This window comes from Harmonia axyridis, chromosome 1 (genome assembly GCF_914767665.1).
Source record: "Harmonia axyridis chromosome 1, icHarAxyr1.1, whole genome shotgun sequence".
Classification (NCBI taxonomy): Eukaryota; Metazoa; Arthropoda; class Insecta; order Coleoptera; family Coccinellidae; genus Harmonia; species Harmonia axyridis.
The window spans coordinates 185,413-200,034 of NC_059501.1; the positions used below are offsets into that span (position 1 = coordinate 185,413).

A 14,622-nucleotide genomic window follows, 5' to 3' on the forward strand; every position below is an offset into this window, starting at 1 on the left:
ATATTCTCACTGCTTTGGAGCGAAATAACGATAATGTTCATCTTTAGAAATTGTTTCTAGGAAAACTGGACGTGTGCCAACAAAAATAAAAACGCTCCCGTAATTTAAACTTATGGTATATGTAACTTAACTAGTGTAAACTTCTCCCAAAATCTGACGGTCTCCTCCGGTATCACCCTGTATTTGGAGTTATCATATAACCTCGACTCGAATGTTTTAATTTTTTTCATACATTTGAAATATGTGCCAAAACTTTTGAGACGTACTAAAATATAAAGGTACCCCTTCGAGACAGAAGATGGAAGCGTTAGAAAGATCCTGATCACTCTGTATACGATGGTGTTGGAAACTTACATGGTGGGTTTCTATTCAGCAACCATGGTGGCTTTACTTCAGATCCCGTTGATTATCGCTTTTAGGATCAAGGACGTCAGAAGGCTGTTGAATTGGATGAAGAACAAAAAAGCTTTAGTCGTAGACGATTTCGTGCCTTTAGTCAAGTATTATAGCCAGATATCAGGGTGAGTATCCAAGGATAGATTATGAAAAACACGGTACGTATCAAAAAACCTCTCATACTCATGTCTTGAAGTTGCATATTAAATTCATTAGTTTTTTTTACAGTCCGAAGATTGAGTAAAAAATAAACTATTTTTGAACATTTTCGAAATTTTTGCTTTACCTGGAACTGCTATAATTCCTAAAAAAAATTATTCTAGACAAATGTTGATTTTTCCACAAATAGATGTTTTTTGCGTATAATAGTGTAACATTGAATTATCTACTATCAACTGCTTAGAAAAAATGAGATTTTTTCTGCGAAGGTCTAAATTGAGGAATCGTCAATTTTCACGCCACTCACCGATTTTCCGTAGAACCCACAGTTTAAAAGAAAACTAAACTCGAAATTTCGGAAAAAACACTAAAAATTGAATTTCTACACTAAAATCGTTTCCTCTCCTAAAGTATTAGTTACAGACCGCTCGAATAAAAACGTTTTTCGAATATCGAGTTATGATCTACAACATGATGAAGTTTTCGAGCCGTATCTCGAGTTCAGACAAAAAAGAAGCCTCGAGAAAAATTATCTAATTTTTCTTCAAAATTACAGTTTTTTACCAATTATTTCTGAAATAATGTTTCAATCGCCCAAATTCAAGCATTTTTTTTATCTACGTGAGGATATTGATTGGATAGTCCCTATTATGGCACCGCTCACCGATTCCGCGTAGACCTCACAGTTTTGAAGAAATTCGAACTCGGAATTATGGAAAAAATTGAATTTCCATAAAAAATCGTTATATCTCCTAAAGTATTCGTCACAGACCCCTAAAATACGTTTTTTGAACATCTAGTTCTGATCTAAAACATAGTGAGGTTCATGGGCGTAGCTCTCGTCCAGGAGAAGTTGCAGCCTCGGGAAATTCATGCATTTTTTGTTCGAAAATTCCGGTTTTTACCTATAAAATCTCAAATAATGTACTGCAAACTGCAAGCGTTTTCGTGATCTACATAGTCGAATCAATCAATGAAATGGTACAATAGTCCCATAAAATCAATGAATCAATAGAGCAGAAAAAAAAATTCTAATAAAATATTTTCTTACGACAATATTCCATCAGCTTCCACCAATGGAACAATTTCAAGTATATAGACCTCAGGTCAAAAGCCTATTATAGCAATTGCTTCCACTTCTTCAATCTCAGACCGTCAGTTAACTTCGGCAATTAATTTGCAAAATGCTGTGTGTTCAATATAAATATTCATAATAGTTGATTCAACCATATATCTTACTTTGTTCAGTAATCAGTATTTAAAGTTTCAATGACATTAAGGCGTTAGTTTCTACTAAGATGCATAGAAAACTAGTTTCTACTCCCTAGTAGGAACATAAAATTCTGCCATGTCTCTATGCTCCGAACGACTGGAATTGCTAATGTCGGTATCAAGACGAAAACTCTCCGTGAAAGTGTTTCATGTTTCATTCACGCTAGTAGGAAAAATATTGTTCCTAACTCATGTGGAAAGTGCCTTTTCCACACTTGACAGCTTGACCTAACTCCGCTCCGCGTCGTTCGGTCAACTGCGAAAAAGTATCACTTGCCACACTTGTTAGGAAAATAACTATTTCTTTCAAGGTCCAGGTATGGAAAATTCTAGCATAATTTTTCGACGTAAAAATATGAAAATTTGGACCTACGCAGTCATATCTTCCAAACAAGTGGATAGTAGATACTTGAATGTTTCACTATTTTATTCGCAAAAGATCAATCTAATTGTTAAAAATTAACATTCGTCTAGGATAATTTTTTCAGGAGATTCGAATAATCAAAAGTTGATTTTTTCTGAAACTACTTTGAAATTTCATCGAATATTTTTTCAGGTGTGTGAAGGATATGAACAATAGTCTTGGATACGTTTTTTTTTGTGAATGTATATTGAGTACAATTTTAATAGCAACATTAGAGTACCTACCTTGTTATAACCGTACGTTTCTGCTGGTTGTCGTTATTATTTTCGAATATGACGGAACCTTTTTTTGTAGGAGTCCTCAATTCAAACGTTGGCGATGATGATTTTTTCTATTTTATATCTGTTTCTTTTTTGTCTCATTGGACAATTTCTTGAAGACGAGGTAAAGTTGCATATCAACTTTTAACTAGTTTATACTACATAATCGCTCTTTGTAGCATCAACAATTATTACAATGTATAACATTCTTACCTTGGTACAAAATGTCACCTCAACTACGAATTATTTACAAGATGTTCCTGAGACAACTTCAAATACCGTTCCATTTCAAAATATATCCTGTGATCAAGGTCAACAATCAATATTTATTATATGTGAGTAAACAGTTTACAATTAATATCCCTTCATTTCAAATGATTCATTTTTGACTTACAGGTTCTTCGTGGATCTTACAGTCTAGCAACTTTCTTGCTGAATTCAACCAAGAGAAATTAATCAAAAGTTAATTTTGAAATATGTATCAGCTTCAGCTTACTCAAAATTTAGCCATCTATTAGCATCTGGCTCAACCTATGCACTGTCATCACAAAACCATAGATTACTTTATTAGTGTAGTACAAACAAGAAAAAGATCATGTAACATTGTTTTGTTATTGTCTTCAGGTTCACATAGGGTTCTGTGCATTTCTTGTGTACCAAAATAAAACTTCTGAAAATAAACCACTTCCTATTTTTTACGAGCATAAGGTCCGGAATTGAAATAGGGGAAGTTGAGAGCAGTAAGTTATAAACCTTTCCCCCTAATGTTTAATTAGAAACGGGACCAGTCGCATTCCGTATAAATTCTAAGTAGCACTCTGTTGGGAAAAATGGAAGAAAACCCTGTGTTACTTCATGGTCCTCCGCCGCCCCCAATGAATATATTGCCACCAACTCCGGCCGGTCTGGAATCCTTATATTCTTTATGTAGAAAAATATATCCAGACCAAGTGAATCCTTTGCAAGTCACTGCATTATTAAAATACTGGTAAGTCTTCTAAACGATGCAAAATTAATTATTTTCAAGATTCATTCACCAAAAATAATAGTATTACTACTACCTACTAAATAAATAAAATAAAAACAGTATCTAGTTTATAACATAACTTGAACATATGAAGGTTAGGAGGTCCGGACCCATTGGATTACATTTCCATGTACGCCAACCCTGGAATACCGCAAGAAAATATACCCCCTCACTGGCACTACATAAGGTAAGACTTTCCTCCTGATTTATCATGAACAGAATTAAATGGGTTATCAGTTTCGGTTTGTCAGACCTGCACGGAGATGCCAGAGTGCACGATGTCTCAAACTCTGATGGAATCTCAGGATTCGGATTTGAATTGACTTTCAGACTGAAAAGAGAACCGGAGGAGACTGCTCCTCCTACATGGCCGGCTACTCTGATGCAATCACTTGCCAAATATGTATTCCAATCAGGTAAATATGCTGCAAGTCTTTTGAATCAGACACCACTGGTAATATTAATTATTTCAGGTAACACCCTGTGCGCGGGTGATCATGTATCCTGGCATTGTGCCCTTGATAACAGTGAGTCTAGAATACAGCACATGTTGATGACAACGGACCCTCAGTTGAAATCGACTAGAACCCCCTTTGGGACAGTAGATTTTATACAGATTGTAGGAGTTTGTACAGAAGAGTTGAAAGCTGCACAGCAATGGAATGGCATGGGTGTTCTTGAGATGTTGAAACAACATCCTTTGTAAGTGAACTTTTTCCAAAGATAAAAAATAAAGTAGGCCTTAGGTCAATGCAAAATACCCCTTTAAAATCAGTTCTTTTCTAATTTTTTTGATTGCTCGTTTAACTGGAAATTTCAACATGTCACAATTATAGTACCGGTGGCATTTGGCACATAACGGACATGAGAAGAGGTGAGAACATCTTCGAACTGAACGTGAACGCCCACGATGTAGTCGAAAGGGGGGTGGAATCCGAAGGATCCAACTTGAGCGGAGTGAGCGCCAGGTGCTCCTGGGTGGAACAACTGGAATGGTGCGCCTCCGGCAGGAAATCCAGGAAGGAACTCATTGAGCCAAGCGTGGATTGCGACAGAGGAGACGACTTCAGGAGAAATCCAGATCCCGCTACTTCTTTGAGGCGACAGGAGTCTCTGTGCGGGAACACCTTCAGGTTGGACGACCTGCATTATAGCACCTCCAGTTTGCCAGAGACCTCCGAACTGGGACACCTGAAGAGGTTGGAAGGGGTGTTGCTGGTTTTCAATTTGGAGGCTGGGAGTTTACTGCCTTTGGCCATTAGGTAATGTAATATTGATTCAGATCTTACCAAATTGTATTTAAGAGATAATTCACAAAGCAAGTTACGATTAGAAAAAATGTTATTATTATTACATATTGAAAAAATATGACATCAAGAATTACTTGAGATTTACAAATCAATTTTAATTTTTTTTCGATCAAATTATCAGAGATGAACAATATACCAAAAAAAAGGCTTTGAAAACTCGAATAAACCGACCTATTATCACATGTTGAGAACTGGTTTGGGCGAACTTACGATGACATCAATTTGATGATAAACATGTGTGTCATTTATATTTCTGTTTCTTTACTTCTAGTGTTTTGCCAGTTTTTCAACAGTTTGAAAAGATTCATTTTCACTATAAAAAATTCATTGAAAACTCGGGGTGATTAAAAAAGTGCGAAATATGCATCTAAAATACGAAATAAATATATGCATAAAGAAATAAAATAAAAACATAGTTTTTTCGCAGTATAAATTATTAGGTTTTTTTTTTCAGAGGAAGGGTTAAACACGGGAGGCATTTCACTTTCAAATCGGTCCTCGGAGAAACTGCCATAACTCTGGTAACTTCTGCAGTAACAGGAACAATGGTGGATGTAGAGCATCCCTATGTGGCCCAAGGGTTTTGGCTCCAAGTTTTCATCCCTGACGATTTAGCCCAAGATATGAGCGAAAAATTTCAAATCTTGTCCAATCCGGAATCTCTCATCTTACCTCACACTTTCACATGGCACGAACACAAACTGTCAATAACCATCATACCAGATAAAATTTAAATAATAAGTGTCATCCGATAATGATACAACCAGATTTTATATCAAAGATTCGAGAATTTTGGATTTTATCTCGTTTAAAAACAAACGGAGAGAGACTTACGAATAAAAGTGATGGTGTGACAGTGAAAAGATTCCATTAGCATATTGTTAATGTTTTGTGACAACCCGAATATCTACCGTCCAGCAAGTGCCTTCTGTAATCTATTCTGCAAACGTTATTGTATTTTAATCTCGACTATTTCTAATTATTTATTGAAGAGTTTGTAATTTATTTTATATATGACATTTATTCCTTATATTGATGTTTTTCTATTCAGAACGAAACAGTTATTTTGAATAATATATTGTATTTATATCTTCAGTTGACTTTATCTATCCCACTTTAAACTTTTGAGCAATACACACTTACTTAATTCAATATAATTTTTTCTATTCAATTTTTATATTCTTCTATTCACTGGGAAGAGATTTTTTCAAGTAGTTATTTGATTTTGAAAAAAAAAACAACCATAGTCATGTCAGGGAAATACTGTGGACATTTGACAAGATATGATGAGTTTTTGGCTAGAAATTCGTTAAGATAGTGTTAAATTAACTTCAAACAAACTAGAGTTCATTCATTACTTGCAATCTGAAAATTCAATAAAAATCAGGGTGGTCCATAAGAAAAAACATGTGTTCGATCGTTTACTCAGGAAATAGAAGATAGAATATAAAAATTGAATTGAAAAAATTTGGATCTACATTAAATTAAGTTAATTGTGTCGTAGGGGATTTCTGCGCTCAACGGTAATTTTGATTTGGAACATTATGTTTATCTAACTTTGCCGAAGTGTATTTTCGAGATCAAACCGAATATTCGGCATAACAATGAAATTGAAATGCACTAAAATTTATCCTTGGCAAATAACAATTCAACAAATCCCTCCGCAAAAAGGACAAGGTTCGAAAAAAAAACAATTAAAAATAATAAATATTCAATATAATACCAATCAGTATACTATCAATTCTTTTATCGATCCTGTGCAAATTCTTAGTCGGCGAAGGAAGAAACATCTCACTAATAAAAAATATCAAATTAACGGTAAAAACATTTAGGGAAAGCAATGTTTGGAACTTGAACAAACAAAGGGAGTGGTTCAGTTCTCCAGCAGCTTGTCCCAATCGACTGAATTAGAGAAGACCTCCTGCTCCAGCCACAGTTCATAATTGGAAGTAAAACTTTCCGAAAGATCGTACGGTACCCCCAGTACGCTGCTCAGACAGTTGTCCACTGGCTCGTAGTCGACATCCTTTACGTCTGCATACCTCCTGTTGTTGAATCTGTCCACGGAACCCCTCAGCGAGCACTCCTCCGCTTGGAAGTCCCAAGGACGGGCGTCAAGGTCGTTGCCGAACGCCCAGTCGTCGTTCAGTCTGTGTCTCACCTAGAACAATGGAAAAATTCAAGAGATTGGGACAGAAAATTTGATAATATTATTTTCTCTAATTCTGTGGCAAATCCGTGCATTTTGCCCTACATATTCCAGTTTCAAAGTCATATCATATGTTGGTACTCGGAACTGTCCTGTCATTTCTGATAATGAAAACTGTTCTGCCAACCAACATTTTTCAATGCAAAAATCACTAAACAATATTTAAAGAAATATCCTATTAATTCATTGAAGGACCCAAGGTCGATGGCCATTTGCTTCGCAAAAATGACAGTTATCTATCTATCTATCCTTCAATAACAATTCAGTGAATTAGAGGAAATAATGTATAATACTCGTACAGAAGGTTCATTCCAACACTCGTTCAAAAACTCGCCATTTCGATTTTGAATTTTAAACTCCTGGAAGTACACCAATGCCTTCTGATCTTGTATTATAAATAATACCCATACCCCGTCTTACATATAGATGGCGACACCTATCTATATTGCTGCCGCCATCTACAAACGATACCTATGTATCGTTGTGTTTATAAGCACAATTGTAGCATTGTAGACTGTTGTAAAGCCTCTCCATCTTCAACACGTCACTGTTTGGTGCAATTTTTAGGCTGGTGGTTCGTTTGGACCTTTCTTATTGGAAAATGAGCTTGGTGCAACTGTTACGGTGAGTGGATTGCGCTATCGATATATATATGATTTTCAATTTTTCATGGCCGGAATTGGTCGATATTGATGTGGACGATTTTCATTCTCAACTAAACGGCACTACGTGTTACTCAAGCAACGAAACAATCGCCGTTTCACAAGAAAAGTTTTCTAACTATGTTCTTTCTCGTTTTTTTAATACCAAAATTAAATCACGTATTGGAAAACCCTTAATAAAAAGATAACGAACCTTCTGGTAGATCGCGCTTATGGTCTTCATGTTCGACTTTCGCCATTGCCTGCCCAGATACTTTGTCTGCATCTTCAGCAGCTTCAACACGTACAGCTGCGTCATGGCGTGGCGCACCTTCAGGGTCCTCTTGAGGATCGGTGCCGACTTGAACACCACCAGCATCATGATCCTCGAGTGTTTCCACTTGGTCAGCTTGTTGAGTATGCGCAGCAGGTTGATGCAGGAGAAGATGTTTCTCCAGGAGTACGGTGAGGCGTCGCCGATCTCGAGCGTCTCGACGGTCAGCTCGGGCTGGTCGCCGATAACGCAAGACGGAAAATCCAGTATGGGGATCACATTTTTGGCGCCCACGTACGCCATGATGTTCTGGTTGAAGAACTTCAGCACCAGAGGGATGCAATTTGCGAAAACCAAATGCTGAGACATGAACTCGAACTGGTACACATGGTTCAGCTTCAAGTGCTTCAGGAGGAGCAGCAGGATGGCGCTGACCGCCTAATAATTGAAAAAAAATTGTATTGAATTTACAACATGTAAGAAATAAAACAACCTTGATCATGAAATACTGTTAAGGTTGAGCACTGAAATTTTATGTGTCTAGATAACCCTCAGATTGATAAACATAGATAGAAGTAGCATATGTCATTTTCAGTAAGCAAATTCTGTCCCACACATAAACTATCAAATTTGACATAAAGCGCGCGAAAATGAAAAAATATCAGTGATACTATATTTCACTCAATTGCGAGTTTCTCCACCAAGAACGCACTTCTTATTTCCCATAGTGAATCAACGTTTTATATCAACTCAAAATATATTGAGATGAATACGTAAATATATCAGGAAACAAACTTCAAGCGCGTCAAACGACTTTAAACAACCGATGACACTAGGAGAGCAAAAGTTGCCAAACCTTGGATTTCAGCAGGTAGATAAATTCCACAATTAGGAAAAATTTTGGATTCAATATAATATACATTCATAACCATAAAGTAAAATTGTGGATTTGAAAATATATCATAATCTGACAACATAATCTAACCATGTTGGGTACATGTAAAAATTGCGTATACTCTCTCTATCTATGTTTATTACTCTATGAGATAACCAAACGCTCTAAGCAAATATTGACAGATCACGAAAATGTAACTTGGATTCATTTATTCTATATAATCTGAAAATTCAATAAAAAACAGGGTGTAAAATAAATCATATGCTCGGTCATTCATACTCTTATGGTGCACCCATTTTCAAACAATTTGAGAATGAGACTAATGATACACAAATTTCAGTTGCGTCAGTGGTGGAACAACCTGTATAATCACCTTATTAAAGGGATAAAAAATCAATTACTGAAAAGTTATCTCACAGGCAGACAGTAATTAGTAGCATTACAAGAAAATAGGAGTGAAAATTTCAAGATCGCTAAGGGTATACCTCAGGGTACTGTTTTGGGGCCCCTTCTTTTTATACTGTATATGAACGTAATTTACTGAATGGAAAATTGTATTTTATGCAGATAATATAGCCATAATATCAAGGAGAAACGTATGGAAAGACTCTAAAGATAAAATTAATAAATAAATGTCCAGCTTGGAATAAATTATCTTTGAATTTGGAAAAAACAGTATTTTTATGCCTTTTGGAAATTTCAATGATGGTCTTCACATAAGGATTACAAAAATACATGCCTTAACAATGATCTCCTTGTGTCTGTTAACGTCGATGCCCAGCTTCATCGACTGCAGCACCGTCATGGGCATCTCCTCGGGCAGGATGTCGGCCATGATGTTGATCGAGTCCGTTTTAGCCTTGGAGGTGGGCGCGGCCGCCAGGAGGATCTTCAGCAGCGCTATCATGTACTGGGGCAGGTTGGGAAACATGGCCCTGTAGAGCACCTCCGTTCTGGTCATCTCGATCTCGCCCTCCGAGGCTGAGAACGGGTTACGGGCTATCTCCTCCTCCTTGAGGACCTGCAACTCCGAGAGGGAGGTGTACACGTGTTCCTTCAGAATCTTTACTCCTTCATGAATCGGTAAAGGCAGACCAGCTAGCGTTGTCGAGTCGCCCTGTAGACTGTAACCTGAAAATGGCACATCTCAACATTCAAAAAACATCCTTTCGCTAACCTTCCCAAATCCCTTTATTCTACCATTCATTTTTTTTAATGAACGAGTGTTATTAGAATGGGCCTTTTCAAGGAGTATTATACATTATTTTCTCTAATTGACTGAATTTTTATTGAAATTAATGGGATATTTCCATAAATATCATTTAGTGATTTTTGCATTGAAAAATTTGGATTGGCAGAAATGTTTTCTGTATCAGAAATTTGACAGATAATAATAGATATATCCGTGACAGTAGCATTCCGAGTAGTGAGTACCAATTTATGAAATATAACCATAAAATATATGAGAAAACTGGGATATTCACACACGATTTTGTTCTACAAGGTATGGCATAATTTGGATTTCTCTGAGAATTTCAAAAGAATTCTCCATAATCGGCAGATCCAACTTGATCCAACTATCAATAAAGTGCAGACTCTATGACAAAAAAATTAAACTTTAACAACTTTTTCTGCCAACCAACATTTGTTATTGCAAAAATCACAAAACTATATTTATTGAAATATTACATTAAGGGTCGTACTAACACTCATTCACTCAAAAACTGGCCACATAGTGGCAGGTTTTCGAATTTTCAACTAGTGGAAGAATAGCAATACCTTCTACTCTTGTATTATAAATAACTATTTTTGTTGAAAATACGCACCAACAAACTTCAAGCGAGAAACATCAAGGAACGCGTCGATTTCCTTTTGTCGAATCTTGGGTTTCCAAGGTAGGCCCCTCGGTACCAAAATTGTATCCGACATGTTGGGTGGAGGCGAGGGAGGCTTGAGCGGAAAATCCAAATTATACATCTGGTTGTTCTCGTTGTTTTCAGAAACCCTGCGATCATAGAACTCGGACAGATCGTTCATCTCGTCATTATTCTCCCCTCCCATTGAGGAATCAAGTTCCATACCTAAAAAAAATTAGTTATTGATAAAAAACTTAACTTTTCTCCATATTCATCGTACCCAAGGTATCTTGATCGTCCAAGCTGCTTTGTTTCATCAAGATTTGCCTTCTGAAAGGCCTTGTGTTTCTCTTTTGGTTTTGAGCTTCCAGGAGATCCGAAGCACTGGCAGGTGGAGACGAAGGCCTCATATTTTTCAGTACCTCAAAGGTATCTTCATCGTAAAGCGGCAATCCAGCCTTTTTACGTTTTTCTACTTTCATGTCTTTTAGAGTCTTCATACCTCCCAGAGTTATCAGTATTAATTTCCATAGGAGTAAAAGGACCTTTTTCATAGGAAAGTGTGGGGCTGTGCCGCTACAAAACTTAGTGATCATCCCTAGCAGTTTTACAATCATGATTTCCTCATGATCTGGATAAATGATATCATTTATGAATGCTTCTATCACTTCTTTGTACTCTGTTGATTCTGAATTTGTCTCATTCCTCACAACTTCCGCTATAGTGTAGAGAACTGACAATATGATTCTTAGATCTTGGGAATCTGCTAAAGAAACAGCCACCTTTCTCATAGCAACATGAGATGCATTGCTGTTTTCTATTTCTAGGTTCAAGAGTTCTGTGAATGCTGCAAAAGCTCCAAGCTTACAGAGCAGCATCACATTTTTCCTAGTCCATTCTACCTGTTCTGTGTCAGATTGCATTTCTGCCCAGCAACCCTGAGCCAAATATAAGATGCATCTTGCAGCTCTCATTCTGAGGGTTTTGTTGCTTATCTCCAGCTGATTCAATAATTTCATAACTATGGATTCTTGATCAGAACTGGACAGTCTCTGCCAACTGGGTGGTAGATGATATGTTTCCATCTGTTCCTCAAAAGCTCGTACATTAAGGGACAATTCAGGTTGCTCAGTATAACTATACAATTCTGCAATTTCATTTGCGTGAGAATCCGTGTCGTCATAGTTGAAGATTATATCGGATGATTCTATTCCACTGCTGGTGCATCCACCCCCAAAGGGTTCTTGATTTATTACCATTTTAAATTATATTTTTACAAACTAGTATCCAACACTATTTACACTATATTTATTCAATTACATCCATTGAAGAATTAAAGATTGGGAGCTTCTTTACATTTTGTTTTATATAATTTTATAATTCAATCCACTTTTTTTTATTAAATAGATTTTGATTGATTTGAAATCAGCCCAATCTCAACAAAAACAAATCACAGGATGACATTTGCTTCAAATATATATAAACTTTTGACATATAGACATATGTATAAACGAGAGGTCAATGCTCTTTACCAGCTTATCGTTCTTATGAAAAAGAAAATCTGATATGAATGTTATGGATATTTTTCAATAATCATCTATAATATATTTTCATTTGAATAGCATCTTTTCGTTATTTTTATTAGTTATAGAGATATTTATAAATAATGTGAAGCTTTAACATGAAGAATAGTCTGTGGCACTGAAATTGGCGGGATTTTGAAAACGACAATTTATGGTTACACTATTTACAGGCAGAATTATTTATCACAGCTGCAGATTTATAATTATTGAATTGAAAAAACAAAATCTGCATAAATTGTAGATTACATCATTCTTAAATATTATAAAAATACATTAAACCATGACAAAATCAGATATCAGAGTAAATCTACCCTGGTAACAAATACAGTCCACCATAATAATTTTTTGTCCAACACTTTTATCTATTTTTAGGGTAGAAAAGTACAGGCCTAGTACACTCGATGATTTAGTTTCACATGAAGATATCATAAACACAGGTTGAATTAGAATTTAATAAATAGAATATTAGATACTTAACTTCAAAATTTTAGTTGGAAAATTTATAAGAGAGGATCAGGTACCCCATTTACTCTTTTATGGTCCACCTGGTACAGGTAAAACAAGTACTATACTCGCTTGTGCAAGACAATTATATACACCGGCTCAGTTTGCTTCTATGGTAATAACTATTTGAAATTTATATGGGTATATTTTTTAATTTCCTCTCAATTATTGTAGGTATTGGAGTTGAATGCTTCAGATGATAGAGGTATTGGTATTGTACGAGGTCAAATACTGACATTTGCCAGCACTAGGACAATTTTTAAGTCTGGATTCAAACTTATCATTCTTGATGAAGCAGACGCTATGACCATAGATGCTCAGAATGCATTGAGGAGAAGTAAAAACTGATTGAATCATTCAATTCCTAAAATTAATATCATTTTTCAGTTATAGAAAAGTACACCGAAAATATACGTTTCTGCATTATATGCAATTATCTGAGCAAAATCATTCCTGCACTTCAATCCAGATGTACTAGATTTCGATTTGGACCACTTTCTCCTGAGCAAATTATGCCTCGATTGAATTATGTTGTAGATCAAGAAAAGTGAGTATGAGTTAATTTAGAGGCATAAATTCACTTTTTCATTTTTAGGGTAACTATAACGGAAGATGGAAAAAAAGCTCTACTTCAATTGGCAAATGGAGATATGAGAAAAGTTTTGAATGTATTACAAAGTACTTGGTTGGCTTATAACGATGTCACAGAGGATAATGTTTATTCTTGTGTAGGGCATCCTCTCAAAAAAGATATTGAGAGCATTATTAAGCTGTTACTGAATGAATCGTTTCAAATTTGTTATCAAAGTATCCTTTGATGGTGAATTTTAATTTAACTTTGATCTACCCAATCATGCATTTCATACATAATTTAATGATTCGAATTTTCCCTGAATTGAGGCAGATATTGAAGAATTGAAAATTTTCAAAGGCTTAGCGCTGCAAGATATCCTCACAGAAGTTCACAAATATGTTCACAGGAGTGAGTAGAGTTAATCCCCAAACTACTAAACTCTAATAAATACAGATTAAGTTTCATCGCAATGTTAATTTTTTAAATTTTCAGTTGAGCTTCCTTTTGATGTTATGATTCCATTGATCAGCAAGTTGGCTGAAATTGAACATAGGCTGGCAAGCGGCACCAATGAGAATATTCAACTGACTGCGATGATATCAGCATTTCAAGCTGTGAGAGCAATAACACCCCCAAATTCTTAGGAATAATGTTTATAGAAGTGATTTCAATATATATTTTATCATTTAAATTTTTTTTTGAAAAATGTCTTGGTCAAACTTCACTTTCCTTAAATAGGTGGTGCTTAAGATATCTAGAAACTATAGTGACTATATTCTGAGGGTATAGAGAAAATATCAGTTAATATATTCTTAGAATATAGTCGCTGCAGTTCCTAGACATCTTAGGCGTCACCTATTTACTAGGAACACTGGTGTGCTCATTTTCTTAAAAAAGCGTAAGAAACAACTGGCTGACTCTTGTAGCGACTAGCCCTCTTTGATTTAGAAGAGATAGTTGATACCACCATGTGTTTCTATACTGTATTGATACTTCTGTTTCGCATAGTTTGCTATGGTGTTCATATCAAAATTCGCTGTTGTTTCCATGGAAACATAATATGACCGGTTCATATACAGCCCCCTCTATATTTGTAGAATATCACACAAAGCAAAATGCAAGAACTGTCAACATTTTCAGTTACTCTGGTTGTCACCAGGTGGCGTAGCGCTTATGTTGATTTGCCTGTACCATAGATTGATATTAGGTCTATGATATATACTTACTCTATGCTTGAG

General features: G+C 35.8%; 3 protein-coding genes and 1 long non-coding RNA gene across 5 annotated transcripts in view; 2 read left to right on the top strand and 2 right to left on the bottom strand.

Annotated features, from left to right (window-relative positions):
* The window catches only part of LOC123681712, a 131,816-nt gene extending 128,774 nt beyond the window's left edge, over positions 1-3,042 (bottom strand). Inside the window, exons 1-2 of one of the 2 annotated variants that reach the window (XR_006747709.1) lie at positions 2,906-3,042; positions 2,725-2,811 (exon numbers count right to left, since the gene is read on the bottom strand). This is a non-coding gene — a long non-coding RNA (uncharacterized LOC123681712). Of the gene's footprint in view, positions 1-1,606; positions 1,902-2,724; positions 2,812-2,905 lie in introns of those variants that run through there. The other variant, XR_006747711.1, reaches the window with a different exon arrangement.
* A 55-nt stretch (positions 3,043-3,097) lies between these two features.
* LOC123681643 (suppressor of fused homolog) lies at positions 3,098-5,943 on the top strand. The gene is made up of 6 exons (XM_045619871.1): positions 3,098-3,499; positions 3,633-3,725; positions 3,776-3,954; positions 4,012-4,240; positions 4,375-4,800; positions 5,303-5,943. Exons 1-6 carry the CDS (start codon positions 3,342-3,344, stop codon positions 5,580-5,582), a joined length of 1,365 nt encoding a protein of 454 aa, XP_045475827.1. The 5' UTR covers positions 3,098-3,341; the 3' UTR covers positions 5,583-5,943.
* Positions 5,944-6,547: 604 nt separating this feature from the next.
* On the bottom strand, positions 6,548-12,197 carry LOC123681618 (striatin-interacting protein 1). Its single transcript, XM_045619831.1, has 5 exons — positions 11,004-12,197; positions 10,694-10,948; positions 9,607-9,998; positions 7,913-8,410; positions 6,548-7,009 (listed from the first exon to the last, which is right to left on the bottom strand). Exons 1-5 carry the CDS (start codon positions 11,980-11,982, stop codon positions 6,722-6,724), a joined length of 2,412 nt encoding a protein of 803 aa, XP_045475787.1. The 5' UTR covers positions 11,983-12,197; the 3' UTR covers positions 6,548-6,721.
* A 152-nt stretch (positions 12,198-12,349) lies between these two features.
* On the top strand, positions 12,350-14,075 carry LOC123681675 (replication factor C subunit 5). Its single transcript, XM_045619916.1, has 8 exons — positions 12,350-12,621; positions 12,679-12,743; positions 12,798-12,925; positions 12,985-13,147; positions 13,198-13,357; positions 13,406-13,617; positions 13,715-13,792; positions 13,877-14,075. The coding sequence occupies exons 1-8, from the start codon at positions 12,587-12,589 to the stop codon at positions 14,026-14,028; spliced, it is 993 nt and encodes a 330-aa protein (XP_045475872.1). The 5' UTR covers positions 12,350-12,586; the 3' UTR covers positions 14,029-14,075.
* Positions 14,076-14,622: the final 547 nt, after the last annotated feature.

Bases quoted from the DNA above. Each gene is read 5' to 3' on its own strand.
- LOC123681643 (XM_045619871.1), top strand. From the start codon at position 3,342: ATGGAAGAAAACCCTGTGTTACTTCATGGTCCTCCGCCGCCCCCAATG. The intron at 3,500-3,632 runs GTAAGTCTTCTA...GAACATATGAAG, and splicing joins ACTGCATTATTAAAATACTG to GTTAGGAGGTCCGGACCCAT. The intron at 4,801-5,302 runs GTAATGTAATAT...TTTTTTTTTCAG, and splicing joins TTACTGCCTTTGGCCATTAG to AGGAAGGGTTAAACACGGGA.
- LOC123681675 (XM_045619916.1), top strand. From the start codon at position 12,587: ATGACAAAATCAGATATCAGAGTAAATCTACCCTG. The intron at 12,622-12,678 runs GTAACAAATACA...ATCTATTTTTAG, and splicing joins ATCAGAGTAAATCTACCCTG to GGTAGAAAAGTACAGGCCTA. The intron at 12,926-12,984 runs GTAATAACTATT...CAATTATTGTAG, and splicing joins CGGCTCAGTTTGCTTCTATG to GTATTGGAGTTGAATGCTTC.
- LOC123681618 (XM_045619831.1), bottom strand. From the start codon at position 11,982: ATGGTAATAAATCAAGAACCCTTTGGGGGTGGATGCACCAGCAGTGGA. The intron at 9,999-10,693 runs GTGCGTATTTTC...TGCCATTTTCAG, and splicing joins TTCTCGCTTGAAGTTTGTTG to GTTACAGTCTACAGGGCGAC. The intron at 8,411-9,606 runs GCATGTATTTTT...TTCAATTATTAG, and splicing joins ACAAGGAGATCATTGTTAAG to GCGGTCAGCGCCATCCTGCT.